Source organism: Salarias fasciatus, chromosome 11 (genome assembly GCF_902148845.1).
Source record: "Salarias fasciatus chromosome 11, fSalaFa1.1, whole genome shotgun sequence".
NCBI lineage: Eukaryota > Metazoa > Chordata > Actinopteri > Blenniiformes > Blenniidae > Salarias > Salarias fasciatus.
The window spans coordinates 29398574-29412640 of record NC_043755.1 but is presented as its reverse complement, the minus strand read 5'-3'; the positions used below and the strand labels follow the sequence as shown (position 1 = coordinate 29412640).

Below are 14067 nucleotides of genomic sequence, written 5' to 3'. Positions count from 1 at the left end.
TGATGATATTTTTTTCCAACATACCATAGAAACATGCTGGTACAGCGATGCAGAGTTTGCAGTCAGTAGACATGGACCCATTAAAGCAACCTGGCCTTTGAGCACGATGACTATTGCAACAACACATCATCAGTGGGGTAAAACTAACCTGTCCCTGTTTATACATGAAATGCATGTTGATAAAATAAATGTACCTGTCTGTCCTATTTCTGTCCCCTCACCCCAACCAGAATAGCAGAAAGCCGCCACCTCTGAGTCTGGTTCTGCAACGGTTTCTTCCTTTTAAAAGGGAGTTTTTCCTTTCCACAGTCATTTATGCTTGCTCATGTGGATCTGTTGGGTTTTCTCTGTAAAAGTGTCTAGTAATGACTATGTTGCAATTGGCACTTTATAAATAAATAAAGCTGATTTGAATTGAAACCACCTCACCTGCAGCACAGCAGAACACCATGCTACATGCAGCTCGGATGCAGCAGGAGATTTCAAGCACAAGGAGGCTCACTTTAGTCTGGAGTGTAAGCTTTGACGGCTCTGTACTCGTCCATCCGTCCATCTTCTCTGTGGCTTCATCCAGTTCAGTGGTGGGGTGGATGGGAGCCCTGAGCAAAGGCTCATCCATCACAATCACACTCTTGCAATGTGGGAATAAATCAGAAAAAAACATATCTGAGGTGAACAGCGCAAACTCCACACAGGAAGAAACTGGACTCGAACCAGGGATATTATGTGAGGTGACAATGCTCACTGCTGCTCCATGAAGCCATACGATTACAACTTGTATTTCATTTTTGACTGATCTTTCAAAATGACTCGAAACACTGATTTCCATGAGCTGCAAGCCAAGATTCTTCTCCATCATCCATTCATCCATCCATCCAGTGTGTCAGAGCCAATCCCACTAACTGATGACAAGTTGCCAGTCCATCACCACAGAGACACACGCATGAAATGTCATGCATGCATGCATGGGAGAACATGCAAAACTCTATGCAGAAATCCTGCAACCCGATTCTACCCAGGAATAATCAGACGAAGCACCAAACACTTTTTCTTTTGCATTAAAACTAATTTTTTGCATAATCATTTACAATCACGAGTCTTTGAATTGTTGATTTTCAGGAGCTGCAAGCCAATATTTTTCAAAAAGGATTGCCTTAAAATATTTATGCACGTCTCACAGGTTTAAGACTGTGAATTGTTTTGGATGAAATGTCCGTGGATGTGTGAGAAGTGAGTGAGGATGTAGGCTGTCCTGTCTCCGGAGTAGGACCGGCGTCGCTCAGCCCACTGCAGCCGCGGTAGGCTACTTCCGTTCCGCAGAGGGCGACAGGCACCAGCCTCGACTGTGGCGGAGGTCCAGACACAATAGAGTGGGTAAGTTCGGAGCAGAAACACGCGGATTCGGGTGGACGCTCGGCCCCGTCGTGCAGGTAAACACAGCGGCCGGTGTGTTAGCGTGTTTCGGGGCTGAAGTCGAAGGTCAGCCGCAGACACGCCGTGAAAAAAAACACCGAGCAAACAAACAACACACGGAACCGAGGCTCCGGCTATGTGCTGGAGAGGACTCCTCCGCGGCCAGCGCTCTCCCCGCGCCTCCATCCGGCTCTTTTTAGGCACACACGCACAATATTCCCCCCGGTTTGCCCCGTAGCAGCCGTGTGGAGCTTCTCAAACACCACAAACGACGCTGAATCGGATAATACGGGAGTCTCATCCCGGCTGGGCCCGACTCGCTCTTTGGGGGAGGTGTGGTGTGTTAGCAGGTAACACTAGCGTCGCTTGCCTCGGAGAGGTGATATTCTCGGTTATTAAAGGGCTATAAACTTACTCCTAATACTGCATTTATTCAAACTGTCTGCCAAAACGCTCGTTTTTGTGTGACTCGGCGGCCGCGGCACGGTTAAGTTTGGGTGCGCGATGCGCGCTAGCTAGCTAGTCAGCTAGCCGCGGTTCGTTAATCGTCACGGAAAAAAAAAAACAACCCTAAACGATGATAATAATGAAAGTCTGACAGGTTTCTTACTGCTAGTTCTGCATTAAAATACACACGTTCTAGTATTTAACACTGGGAACGGAATATTAATGTCTTAATGTGCACGGTAATGGATGAATAGCTTCCTAAATGAGCTGACATAATGCCCCAATTTTATAGCGTCATATTATTGATAAGGATCTAGTTATGTAAAGTCACTGAAATCAGCTAATCCTGGGCTTATTTTTTTAACTTCCCTCCTCGAAGCAGTACTTATTTATAAAAGTGGCACCTGCAATCCCAGATCACAGTCATATCTCTGTGTATTTTGGAGTAAAATAAAACTTTACAGTCACATGGGAATCGTAATTGCCCTCTTTTATTAGTTACCACGCCCCTAAAATTCATACATCCCGATGTTCCAGATTAGGAAAAAAATATTTAATTATTTATTATGTAATAACAGGTAGAACCTGTCTCTCCTCTTGAAATGTGAGATGTGGTTATGTTAACATCTGAAGTTTGTGAATTCCTTTTTATTATTGTTTTTTTTTTTTTTACCTGGTCTGAACTTTGGAAAGACCTGCAACTTGTTTTTCCCCCCATTGTGAGGAAACCTGTCAACAAAAGGTGTAGGTTTGTAACAACTTTAGATACTTTCAATACATATTCATCCAACACAAAGAGCAGTGAAGCCGTTCCCAGCTGGCATCGGGCAGGTTACACACTGGATATTCTGCTGTTCCAACACACACACACACACACACACACACACACACACACAAACACTGAAGAGCAGTTCAGAGTCACTAATTAACCTCCAATCCAGCCAGAACGTGCACGTTCTCCGCAGAGGTTCACACTCAAACTGAGAATTGAGGCCTCCTGTAAATATAAACCCCCGTTTATGTAACGCTGTTTTCAAGTGACAACGGAAAATGTTTGAGCTTTTGGGGAAACTACTCCCGAGGTGGAACTGTATGAAAACATTCTGACTGTCTCTTCACGGGAATGACAGAAAACACAATTTTTTTTCAGAACAATCTGACTCCGTGGAGACCAGGGAAAGGGCAGTTTTTTTGAAAATGCTCCAGTTGGACCTTTGTCAATGGGAGAAAACACAACTTTTCTGAAATGCTGCCACTGCGCTTGTGCATCATGGTTGTGCTATATAGCTTATCTGCACAGGTGGACAGGCAGCCCCAGAGTGGCATCACTCCCTGTAGATATTTTCCTGGGATTTGGCAACATCCAACTTGGTTGCCTGTCTACACGAATGTCCGTGTACTCGCCATTCGATGGCGAGCTTCATCACACATACAACGAAGAGCACTAACACGTGGCCTGGCATGCTAACTACATAATTTCATGCTTGTTTGCCATTTCCATATAAACAGACATAGGTTTTGAAATGTTGCTTTGTGAATCTAAAACTATAATCAAAATGCCGAAACCTTGCGTTTTCACTTGAAATGAAACAAGACCTCAGCCGAAGTCTAAAGGCATCTAACAATTCTCTGAGTGCATCACAGCTCTATTGTCAGCTCTTCTAATCCGACACTCATGTTTTACATCAATTCACTCAAATCATAAACCACAGTTTAAGTCCAGTCGTCAGGAAATAGTTTGTAGATTTGAGACCATTTGCAAACGTGAAGCTTCTAGTCTCTGAATCGCATATTTGAAGAACTCTTTCAGGCCTTTAGAAATTTTCTGGATGCCTTTAAGCCTGGCAAAGGATTTAAAAACATCTACAATTAATTCAAAGAAATGATTCAACTGTTAGTTATCTGCAAATGATGTTGCCTTCAACAATCTGCGGATTTATGCCGATCTGACTGACGAAGGGCCGCTTACGTTCATCATGGAATCTGTAAACAGTATTTAAATGGTCAGTGTGAAAGACTTGCATGTGTCCACATTTACTTAACTTTAGCCGTCCAGCCAAATTATTAACCTAAATTTAGAAAATTTTTGGTTTGATTTGTAGTTATCTAAACGATTATAATAAATAGCCAGCAGTTTCCTACAACTCCTTTCGAATGTAAGGAAAATAAATGATTTTTCTGCTATTTGTCTCTTTAAACAAGCTTAAATACAAAAAAAATAAATAAATCCTGCCTGTGATGATTTGTACATGATTCTCCTTGTAAAAGTAATTGTTTATGAAGGTATAAGTCAGGTAGAATGTGTGTGTGTGTGTGTCACCATCAGGCAGTGATTTCTGTACCTGAAATCCAAGCGCTCGCAGTTTAATGTGTAATGTTATCAACAGAACACAGTAAAGTGTTTTATGGAGAGGATTTGGGAAGTCTCTTATCAAGCATGAATCAGGAAGCCTGGCAACACAAGACTTTTATTTTTTTTAAAGATACAGTGTTATAAAAATCAGGATTTATGTACCACATTAAAGAACCTTGTAATACAAAACAAATTTAAAAAAGACAACCGTTAAATCAGATACAGGAAGTCACACACTCTTGGTGTGTGTAAGCTGTAATAAAGTTGAAATTTGTGTCTGAGTGTGAGAAGACAGCTTTCATGGAGGCGTTACCACATAGAAATCCTTTTTCATAAACAGAAATTTTAGCCTGTCATTTTCAGATAATTCATTTTAAATCAAACAATGAGAAATGTACAGACCCCCAAAAGAAAGTAAAATAATTAAGTGTGCATTATGAATACTGAATTTGATCTAATATGGACGACAGTCTTAAAGTGAAACGTGCACACTCCAGAATTTACCTTTTTTGTTTTGGTTGGCGCCGCCGCTGAGCCGTCCTCCTCTCGCCTCAGGTCCCGGCTCTTCTCCAACCCAAACCGGTATGTCGGATGAGGATTCCCGTGCCAGCACCAGCTCTTCCTCGTCGCCGCCTTCCTCGAGCCAAACCAGACAGAGGGACACGCCTTGCAAGAAGAAACGGGAGAGCAAAGCCAGCATGAGCAAGACCTCCAAGCTGCTTTCCACCAGCGCCAAAAGGTACGAGGAGCACCCATTCACCCGGCCGGGTTCTGTCTTCTCAGATCCACCAGGGATCGGTGACTTAACACTGTGGGAGGCTGTAGAAATGTATCCGTCGTATCCGCAAAACAATGGATTTGTTCATTAACAATGGAGACTTCAGTTCAATTCGCCTGCTTTGTTTTTCTTCATCACCGTAACAGTTGCTCGGTTTTTATCCAGTCCCTCACAAGTTTCTCACACTCTCTGAAGTCTTTGTGACGCTCTGTTTTTCAAAGACGCTGAAACTGCTGCAGTTTCCCTGTTTGTGAGGCTCCTTTAAACCGCCTCTAATGTGTCTCCACATTGATCCACATGATGGCGTAGTAAATGTACACTTTATTAGAGAATCGCTGTTAAATTCAAGAGTGAAGAGGACACAGTACATTCATCGTGCTACGATGTTAGGAAGTAAAAAAAGTAAAATGAATGAAAGTTTTCTGTTTTCACTTGGTGTAAACAGCTCTACACTAATGTAGACACATGGAGAACATCCAGTACAGAGACAAGGGAGGGACAACTGGTCCTTTCTGCTGAAATGATGCCTGAGTGATATTTGGTTTCATGTATTTCTGTTTCCTGAGCCCACAGACTCAACACAGAAACAGGAAGTGTATTTTTACTTTAATGCATCCTGGGACGAGTCTCTTCAGGAGATCATAACTCACGATCTGTTTTCTGAGAGCAAAACAAAATAAAACTTAAATCAAACAGCTTATTGATCTTTAACAATCATTTGTTTTTCTGGGACACATCCAGCTGGTAGCAGCGCTCGGATTATTCACCGTGTTGTTGAATAATTCTGTATTTTAACATGTTTCAGTATGAAAATGGGGATTTGTGGGGTGATGTTGTCGCACTTCTCTCACGGCCGCCTTGGTTTGTGTGCAGGATTCAGAAAGAGCTGGCTGACATTACACTGGACCCTCCACCAAACTGCAGGTGGGTGAACCGTGCACGAGCCGGGAGCAGTCTGCTCTGGCTGGGGACTCACTCTTCTTTTGCACATAACCACTCAGAGTAATCCGTGTGTGTTTTATGTTTTGGAGACTCTGCATGGACCGCCGACTGGATACAGATATTAATTGTGTATTTACAGCTTATTTTATTTGTAACGTGCCCGTTGTATTAAGTAGTCGTTAAGATAGGGACTGAAGTGGAGCCTGACTGATACGACTCCGTTATTGATACAAACATCCAATAAAGATAGATCGGCTGATATGTTTATTATTCATAACAATAAACACGTTTACTCAGTGAATTAATGAACAACGTCGACTTGAGAGTCGATGTTAAATGAGATTAATTTTATTCCCACCATTGCCACATTTAATAACTACTCATTATTTTTTAATTATCGGCAGTGGAAGTTACATTAAAGTACAACACAACACTCATCATCGTGGCACATGATTATATCAGGGTACAAAAAAAAACCCGATTAGTCCTGGAAGCGGAGCTGTTGGTGGTCTGCAGCGGTCAGTATCAGCAGAGCTTCATTGACTCGGTGTGTGTGGGGAGTGAAGGCTGGCCTGGCTGGTTTACTCCAACAGAAAACACACAGTTTGCTGTGTGTGGGGCTGCATTGAGGACATCTACCCAACACTGCAGGATCTCACAGGCAAAAAAAAACCACGTGAGGCCGAAAAGGCTCATAAACACATTTTCTCTGCGAACAAAGACAGAAAATGCACATTCCTCTAAATAGGATGGTGTGTAAACGTGCAGAAAAGGAAAACGCAGAGACATTAAAAATCTGCAAGCCTGCAGAAACTGAAGGGGTTGTAATGTTATGGCAGATCAACGTATGGCTCTAGCAAGATATATGGATCTACAATCAAAAGATGAGTAATCATTTATATCAAATCCACAGCAGTAAATGGATAATTGAGCTGTTGTCTTGCTAAATTGCACATAACGTCTCATTAATGTGCGCTTTCCTTTTCTGTTGACTATCCTGGCGCTCTCTCCCTCCTGCCGCGTCCACTGCGATATCCAGCAGGTTGAGCCTGACCTCTGACCTCCCTGTGTGAGGGGAAACCTCTCCCATCGAGGCCCAGCAGATCAAACGACCCACCTGAGGCTGTAAAGCCTCTGAAAAAATCATCTCCATCTGGGTATTTGCTGATTAATTAAAGGAATTGGCGTTTATTCACAGTCTTAACAGCGTCGTTCTCTGTGCTTTTTGCTGGTGCCAGACTTGAACAGCAGCTTTGTTCTGTGTGGGAACAGAAGAACCAAACGTTCTTCAGAAACCGAGCGGCAGAGACGCTCACACAGACGCTCTCTGTCGCTCAGCAGCAGCTTCACTGCACATTTTTTCATTTCTTCTGCTGTATTGGAGCCTCTAGCGGGCCGGTTTTGGCCCCACGGGCCTTATGTTTGACACCCCTGGCTTCAATAGTACGCAGTCAGTTGCAGTTGTGCAGCAGGCAAAGTTTTGTTTTTGCAGCTCAGTGTGTCGTAATCCCTTCTAACGGCGGCTTAATGAGAAGCCGGAGCCGACGTGTTCCCATCACGGCATCATGACTCCAGCCTGTTGGAGCTAAATTAATGTCATCGCTGTTTTGGATGGATGACTGCGGCTGAAAGCTCCGACGGCGACGGACAACCGCAGCGATGAAATTACCAAAAAGGTTTATGACATGGAGGCAAATTCTCATCTCAGTAATTATAGGAGTGCTGAGCGACGGGCAGCTTAAAACACAACCTGCCTCTGCGCGTGATGGATGGAAGAGCCGACGGTAATGAAGCGTCTCATGCTAATCCAGCTGCTGCGAGGAAACCCACTCCACTTAATGCAAGAAGGAAGTGACGTCTGCAGGTTTCAGTCCTGGTCAGTTAGTTTTCCTCTGCTTTGTCCGCTGATAACCAGAACTGACAGAGACGGTAATCCAACCCTGTTCTCCTCACTGAGGTGGAAATCCATTTATTGGTTGATTGATTTGTTCAGTGAAACTGCGGCTTTCCAGCATAGCGAGTCATTTTCACGCAGATTCTGGTCGGCAGCTGTTTGAAAGCAGTTCGTCATTTTTCTAGGTTTTTGTCGGTCCCTGTTATGTTGATATAATGAAGAGAAGTACACTCTGTGAGGACGGCTCGGTCCAGGTTCGCTCAGTCTTTTTGCCTAATGTCGACTTCGAATGTTAAAATTGCGACGAGCCTTTTTCATCCAGTTGTGCAAATCTGAAGAAATCCTTCATCACAGGAAATGAATCAATCCTGTTTTCAACACCAGCCGGAGTGAATTCATAGTGTCAGATGGCGGAGTTGATAACTCCTTCCTCCGTCTCAGCCCGCCGCTCGTCCGTCACATTTCCACTCATATCTGTGAACATCCAGTTAATCAAGCGTCTGGACTGATGCACCGCCTTGATGTCGGCGGGGAAACTCTGCCAAACGTCTGTCTGCGCTGATCAAAACCCCCACAGCCCAGAGCGATATTACCCCCCCCCCCCCCCAGAGTTTTAAATCAATACTATTATGTCTTGTACTCATGGCCCCCCAAGGGCCTCAGGACCACATGTTCTGCATGTAGAGGGGGATAGAGGCAGGGCCGCTTTGAGGGAAAATCAATACAGATTACAGCTGGTGACGCAGAGACACATCACCGGGGATTTGCTTTGAACTCCTCCTGAATGATGCACGAGGGAGAGTGAACTTTGACCCCTCCGCGTTAAAGAGGAGAAGCACACGCCGGCAGTAAGTTTCTACTCCTTCGCTGTTATTTGGTGGAATTTTCCTTTTTTCCCCGACTAAACACGGGCGGACCTCGAACGCAGACACGCCTTTTTCTATCGGTGTGTGTGTGTGTGTGTGTCTTCTCTGACGACGGGCCCACGTCCTCCCGTCTCCTGCCGGAGAGCCCGGCTGCGATTCATCAGGCGATACACACCGTACGAGAATGAGTGTGTGGCTTTCATGCTGCAGTCTGCACTCAGCTGGTTCCCGGCCCATAATGCACTCTGACATATTGACACTTTCCCTCCTGTGTGGGAGTCTGCGCCGCCTTTATACTGCTCTGTGTTTGCTTTGTGTCTGAGATTAAATTCACGATGGCAGGCTGCTGTTGTTTTCCCTGGTGGGCTTTGATTTTCCTCTCTCTTTTTTCCTCTCTCCCCTCTGAATTATTAATCGGTCTGCGTGAGTGAGCAGAAAACAAACATTTAAAATCCTTGAAAGCAAACAGAAAATCACAACCGATCATTTAAAGCCACTTTATACCTGTGAACCTGTACATGAAATTTGATTTATTAATTAATACTATCATACCTGTGTTGCTTTTTTTTTTTAAATCAATCTTTTTTTTTTAATTTTGAAATATTCCTAAGAAGAAGACGACAATTAAGACCCCGTTTACACGGCAGTGTTTTAAGTGGAAACGTAATTTTTCCACAGCAGAGTTTCCTGGCATATCTGGGTTTTTTCTCTGAATGAGTGTGATGCATAACCTCTGATCATTGGTCGTGGTGATTCTGATGCGTCCCGCTGATCGTGTGTGATCCGTGTGCCGACAGTGCTGGCCCCAAAGGAGACAACATCTATGAGTGGCGGTCGACCATCCTGGGACCACCTGGCTCCGTGTATGAGGGGGGCGTCTTCTTCCTGGACATCGCCTTCACCCCGGATTACCCCTTCAAACCGCCCAAGGTACAACATCTGTGATCACAGCTTCCAGGAAAAACAGGAAAACATTTTTATCTGTTTTACTGTAACTGTTTGTGAGATAATGTATTTGTGATTTTTTGATATAGTTTAGATGCTAAAATGAAAAAAAGATCATGGTTGACATGATTTCAGATTATATGTCGTGAATATTCAGAAGTTTCAGTGGGAAAAATTAACTTTTTTAATTGTGTTCAAGTGTTTCAAATGGGTCCTGTACATTAGGAGATGTAGTGAAATGAAGCAAAACGAGGCATTAACATGTAAATACATGGAACCTGGTTTGAGTCACGTAATCATGAGTTTATTCAGTGGTTCAGAAACTTTTCATTTACAATTTTAATCAGATTCAGAAGAAGTTTATTTTACCTCATAGGAGCAAAACAAGCCCCAATATATCGTTTTAACAGCAGGTCTGAAAAAAAACAACCTTAAATTCTCCTATATAGCTTGAATTTGGATTAGCAAAAAGATCAACACATTTCATCTCGGTGATTAGTCAGTCTGTATTGTAAAGAGGAAACAAAACCTTATCTGCAGATAAAGACTAAAGTTCAGCTGGAGTCCACAGCAGGTCACGGCTTGGAGTTTTTCCCTGTTGGGACGCGGCGTCACTCAGACTTTCCAACCGCTCTCCTGGTTTTTTCCACTTAATATTTTAAGACATTTTGTTTATTTACCAAGAAGAGTCTTAAAATGCTTCAACCGCCACTTGATTTACGAGCGACTTATTAAAGTGTGAGATCAACTCAAATTCAGCACACGCTGTGAATTGTTTCAGTTTTGAAGACATTATTTTTGCTCTTGTACTCCGGACTCCTCATCCACCTTCGGTTTTTAAAGCGCGGCTCCAGTCGGCTTCATTTGTTTCGTCCCCACGCGATCGTTTCTCTCAATTAGGCGACCCTGTGTAACAATCGCGGTCATTGTGGTGACAACGAAACCGCCGGTCCCAGCGGTTTAAAAAAGACAAAAACAAAACGCGGCTTTTATTTGTTTTAATCAAGCTCATTTCCAGCGGGACGAAAGCAAAACAAATGTCATCAAAACGCTGCTGCCGGTGGAGGGGAGAGCTCCGCTGGGACCAACAATACACGGGGAGTTTCTGTTTGTTTTGACGCTAATTAAAACTCCCCCGGATCAGCTGCTTCTTACTCAGCTGTAAAAACCTTTTCCTCTCCAAACACACACCGAGAATCACAACTGAACTCTGTAGTGGGTTTAAAAGTCGTCCGGTCTGCTCTGGAAATGTTGCCCTCCGAAGGTTTCTGCAGATCTTGACGCTTCGCATTGACACAGCAGACATTTAAAGCCAGTGGAGCTTTTTCCACTCCGCTTCCTGTGAGCGTTCAGCGCCGCTGCAGGTTTTCCTGGAGCTGATAAGAGCAGAGTGACGTTCCTGCTTTCAGCCACAAGAGGGCAGCAAACGCGTTAGTGTGGCCACATTAACACACACTCTGAGGAGTGACTGTCACAAATGCTCTTTAGTTTATTAAAAATATTTAAAATGCTGTTTGGAAATATCTGGAATAATACACCAAAAAACATCCACAGTGCACTTAAATGCAGCGTTTGGATTAAAAAAAAGGTCTTTAAATCACAATGGAATGCACTGTAGAAATATCTGAAAAGAATTATAATGCAGTTTAAAAATATCTAAAGAGTAAAAAATAAATGTTCTCTAATGGAAAATATCAAATAGACACTAAAATGCGCTATAAAAACGATATAAAAGCACTGAATTTAAATTATGTGAAGCATAAGATGTAATGTGGAAATATGTTTTTTTTAAAATGAAAGAATTGTGAAAAAAATGCACTAAAATGTATTGTAGAACTAATGAAGTACATCAAAATGAAATGTTTCTAAAGCAAATGCAGATATAGCAAAGAATAGAAAGTATCAAATTAAAAGTTTCTGTATAAAAATGATTACAAAAATAAAATGAATGGGAAAAAAAAACATACATCCTCAAAAACCTCTAGTCGTAGTGTTCTAGTGTTGGTTGTATTGAGTCGAACCTCTCCGTTCATGTGAGAAGACAACAGGTTGTTTTTATGTTTTCTTCAGTAAAGTAGAAACATTTGAGACACTCTGGAGCTCCTCAGGCGTTTGTCCGACGGCCCGCCGTGTGTTTGTGGCTGCAGGTAACGTTCCGCACGAGGATCTATCACTGCAACATCAACAGCCAGGGCGTGATCTGCCTGGACATCCTGAAGGACAACTGGAGCCCGGCGCTCACCATCTCCAAGGTGCTGCTGTCCATCTGCTCCCTGCTCACAGACTGCAACCCAGGTGAGAGCGCTCGCACTCCCCACGTGAAGCACGTGCAGCTCTGAAGCTCGAGGGGGCCGGGGGGGCCGGGGGGGGGACGTCTCCGCTGACGCCTGGCCGTGACTGAACTTAATGAGTGACTGGGTCAGACTGACCCACAGCGTTCGGCTAATGTGTCACGGCTCCACGGCGCAAACACATCATTAACGCAGGAGGTGCTTACCGGGATTTCTAAGAAACACTTTAAATGCAGTGTGAAGCGAACAGCGCTTCTTAAAAACACCTCGAGCCATACGTCACTTTTATTGAAGTGGAAATGCTTCAAATTCAGAACTGAAACCGTGAGAACTGGGAGGCATTAATCACCCCCACAGCATTCATTCTCATGTGTATGGAGGGCTGTTAGAGTAATGAAGGATAATATTTAGCTTGAGAGGATTTGAACTCGTGTTGAATACATACATCCTGACAGAAAGTATGTCACTGAGCACACGTGTGCACTTTTTTTAGAGAACTAAGGTCAAACGAAGCGTGTGGTATGTGAACGGTCTCGGCCTCGTCATGTGATCTGTCACTGTGTAACCACACTTTACACACACACACACTTTCCAGCCGTTTGCCCGGCTCCCACCAGTTCCTTCAGATTTCCCTCCGTTCCCCACCGGTTCTCCCCACTTTCCTCCCATCCTGCTCCAGCTCTAACCCCCCTGAAGCCTCCCTCGGCGCTTCGCAGCGTCTTGGAGAAGCCGGGAGAAAAGCGCTCGAGTCAGACGTTGCGGAGATGTTCTTGAAATGCTCCCGGATCGTTCCCGGCTGCAGCGCCGCCCGTAAACTGTCATTACTTCTGTTATTGTATCCACAGGAAGGTCTGCGTCACTCGCACTTCCTATCATACCAGCTTCACCCTCCAAGTCCCGCAGTGAAACACAACGCTTCTAGATTCTGCTCACACACACACACACACACACACACACACACACACACACACACACACTAATTCCATTTCTCTCCTGTAAGTGACTTGAATGCAGCAGTGAAAGCGTGTGTTTGAACTCCGACCCTGTGTTTCCACCCAGCCGACCCCCTGGTGGGAAGCATCGCCACCCAGTACACGACTAACAGAGCGGAACATGACCGAACAGCCAAACAGTGGACAAAGAGATACGCCACATAGAGCCAGCGCCGAGGACGGCAGCGGGAGGAGGAGGAGGAGGAGGAGGAGGAAGGGCGGGGCGGGGGGGGCTCACGGGTGTTTGTGTTGGGCGGTTATTTCTATCTCAGATTTTTAGTACTTTATTGTCTGGTATATTTTTTGCTTCCTGATTAAGTTATCTCCACAAATATGGTAATAAAGGAACACAATGGAACGGAAGTCTGGTGTTGGCTTTTCTTTTCGTTTTCCTTTTTCAACCGATTAATCAGCAGAAGGCGGAAATGCATATTGATTATTATAATAATGTGTATTTATAATACAGGCAGTGCACAAGAAGAAACACGCAGCAGCAGCAGCAGTCGAGGGCAGAACGACCCTGTTTGAGTCTGTCTGGAGGCTGCATGCACTTCCAGGTTTTCTCTCACAAAAGTATCCATTCAAAGTTAATGATTGACTCCAAAATTGAGTGTGTGTGGTTGTCTTTCTCTGTTCGTGGAAATGGGATGAAGTGTGTAATGGTGTTTTTTGGGATTTTGAGAGGGAAGCTGTTGTGGAAAACTGTCACTGTGGGAAGAGAGTCTTTAAAAATACAAAGTGAAATTCAGCAGGTCTTTGAATGAAAAAAAAATGTCAAAAATAATTTAGAAGGGGGGAAAAAAGTTTACTCAGTAAACGGTATACATGTCATACTTATGTTATTTCTCATATATGACCATTTCCATATTTCTCTTTTTTTAATGTTTGATGATACTTTCGGAAAATAACAGAACTGCCTCCACACTCAGTGATATTTTCAACCCATTTCTTCAGAAGTTGTAAATTATTAACTAATTTTTGCTCTTTTACAAATATTTTAATTCATAGACTGAGAATGCAGCAGGAAGATACCGGTGGATGTTTTTCTCATATTTTGAAGTATAAAGTGGAAAATCTTTTTAAAACTATGATACATAAACTGAAATATTTCAGTTTTTGTTTTAATCTTCAGTGTTATTTTATAAT

The 14067-nt window shown here is 43.6% G+C and overlaps 1 protein-coding gene across 3 annotated transcripts; it reads left to right on the top strand.

The window, feature by feature from the left end:
• The first annotated feature begins 1229 nt into the window (after nt 1-1229).
• LOC115396909 (ubiquitin-conjugating enzyme E2 E1) lies at nt 1230-13279 on the top strand. Of its 3 annotated transcripts, none has more exons than XM_030102991.1 (6): nt 1230-1374; nt 4769-4952; nt 5865-5915; nt 9491-9623; nt 11786-11933; nt 12989-13279. In XM_030102991.1, the coding sequence occupies exons 2-6, from the start codon at nt 4798-4800 to the stop codon at nt 13084-13086; spliced, it is 585 nt and encodes a 194-aa protein (XP_029958851.1). In that variant the 5' UTR covers nt 1230-1374; nt 4769-4797; the 3' UTR covers nt 13087-13279. The 3 variants fall into 3 exon arrangements, with proteins under 3 accessions (XP_029958851.1, XP_029958852.1, XP_029958853.1); XM_030102992.1 differs by having other exon boundaries at nt 1288-1430; XM_030102993.1 differs by lacking the exon at nt 1230-1374 and adding an exon at nt 1621-1763.
• The last annotated feature ends 788 nt before the right edge of the window (nt 13280-14067 follow it).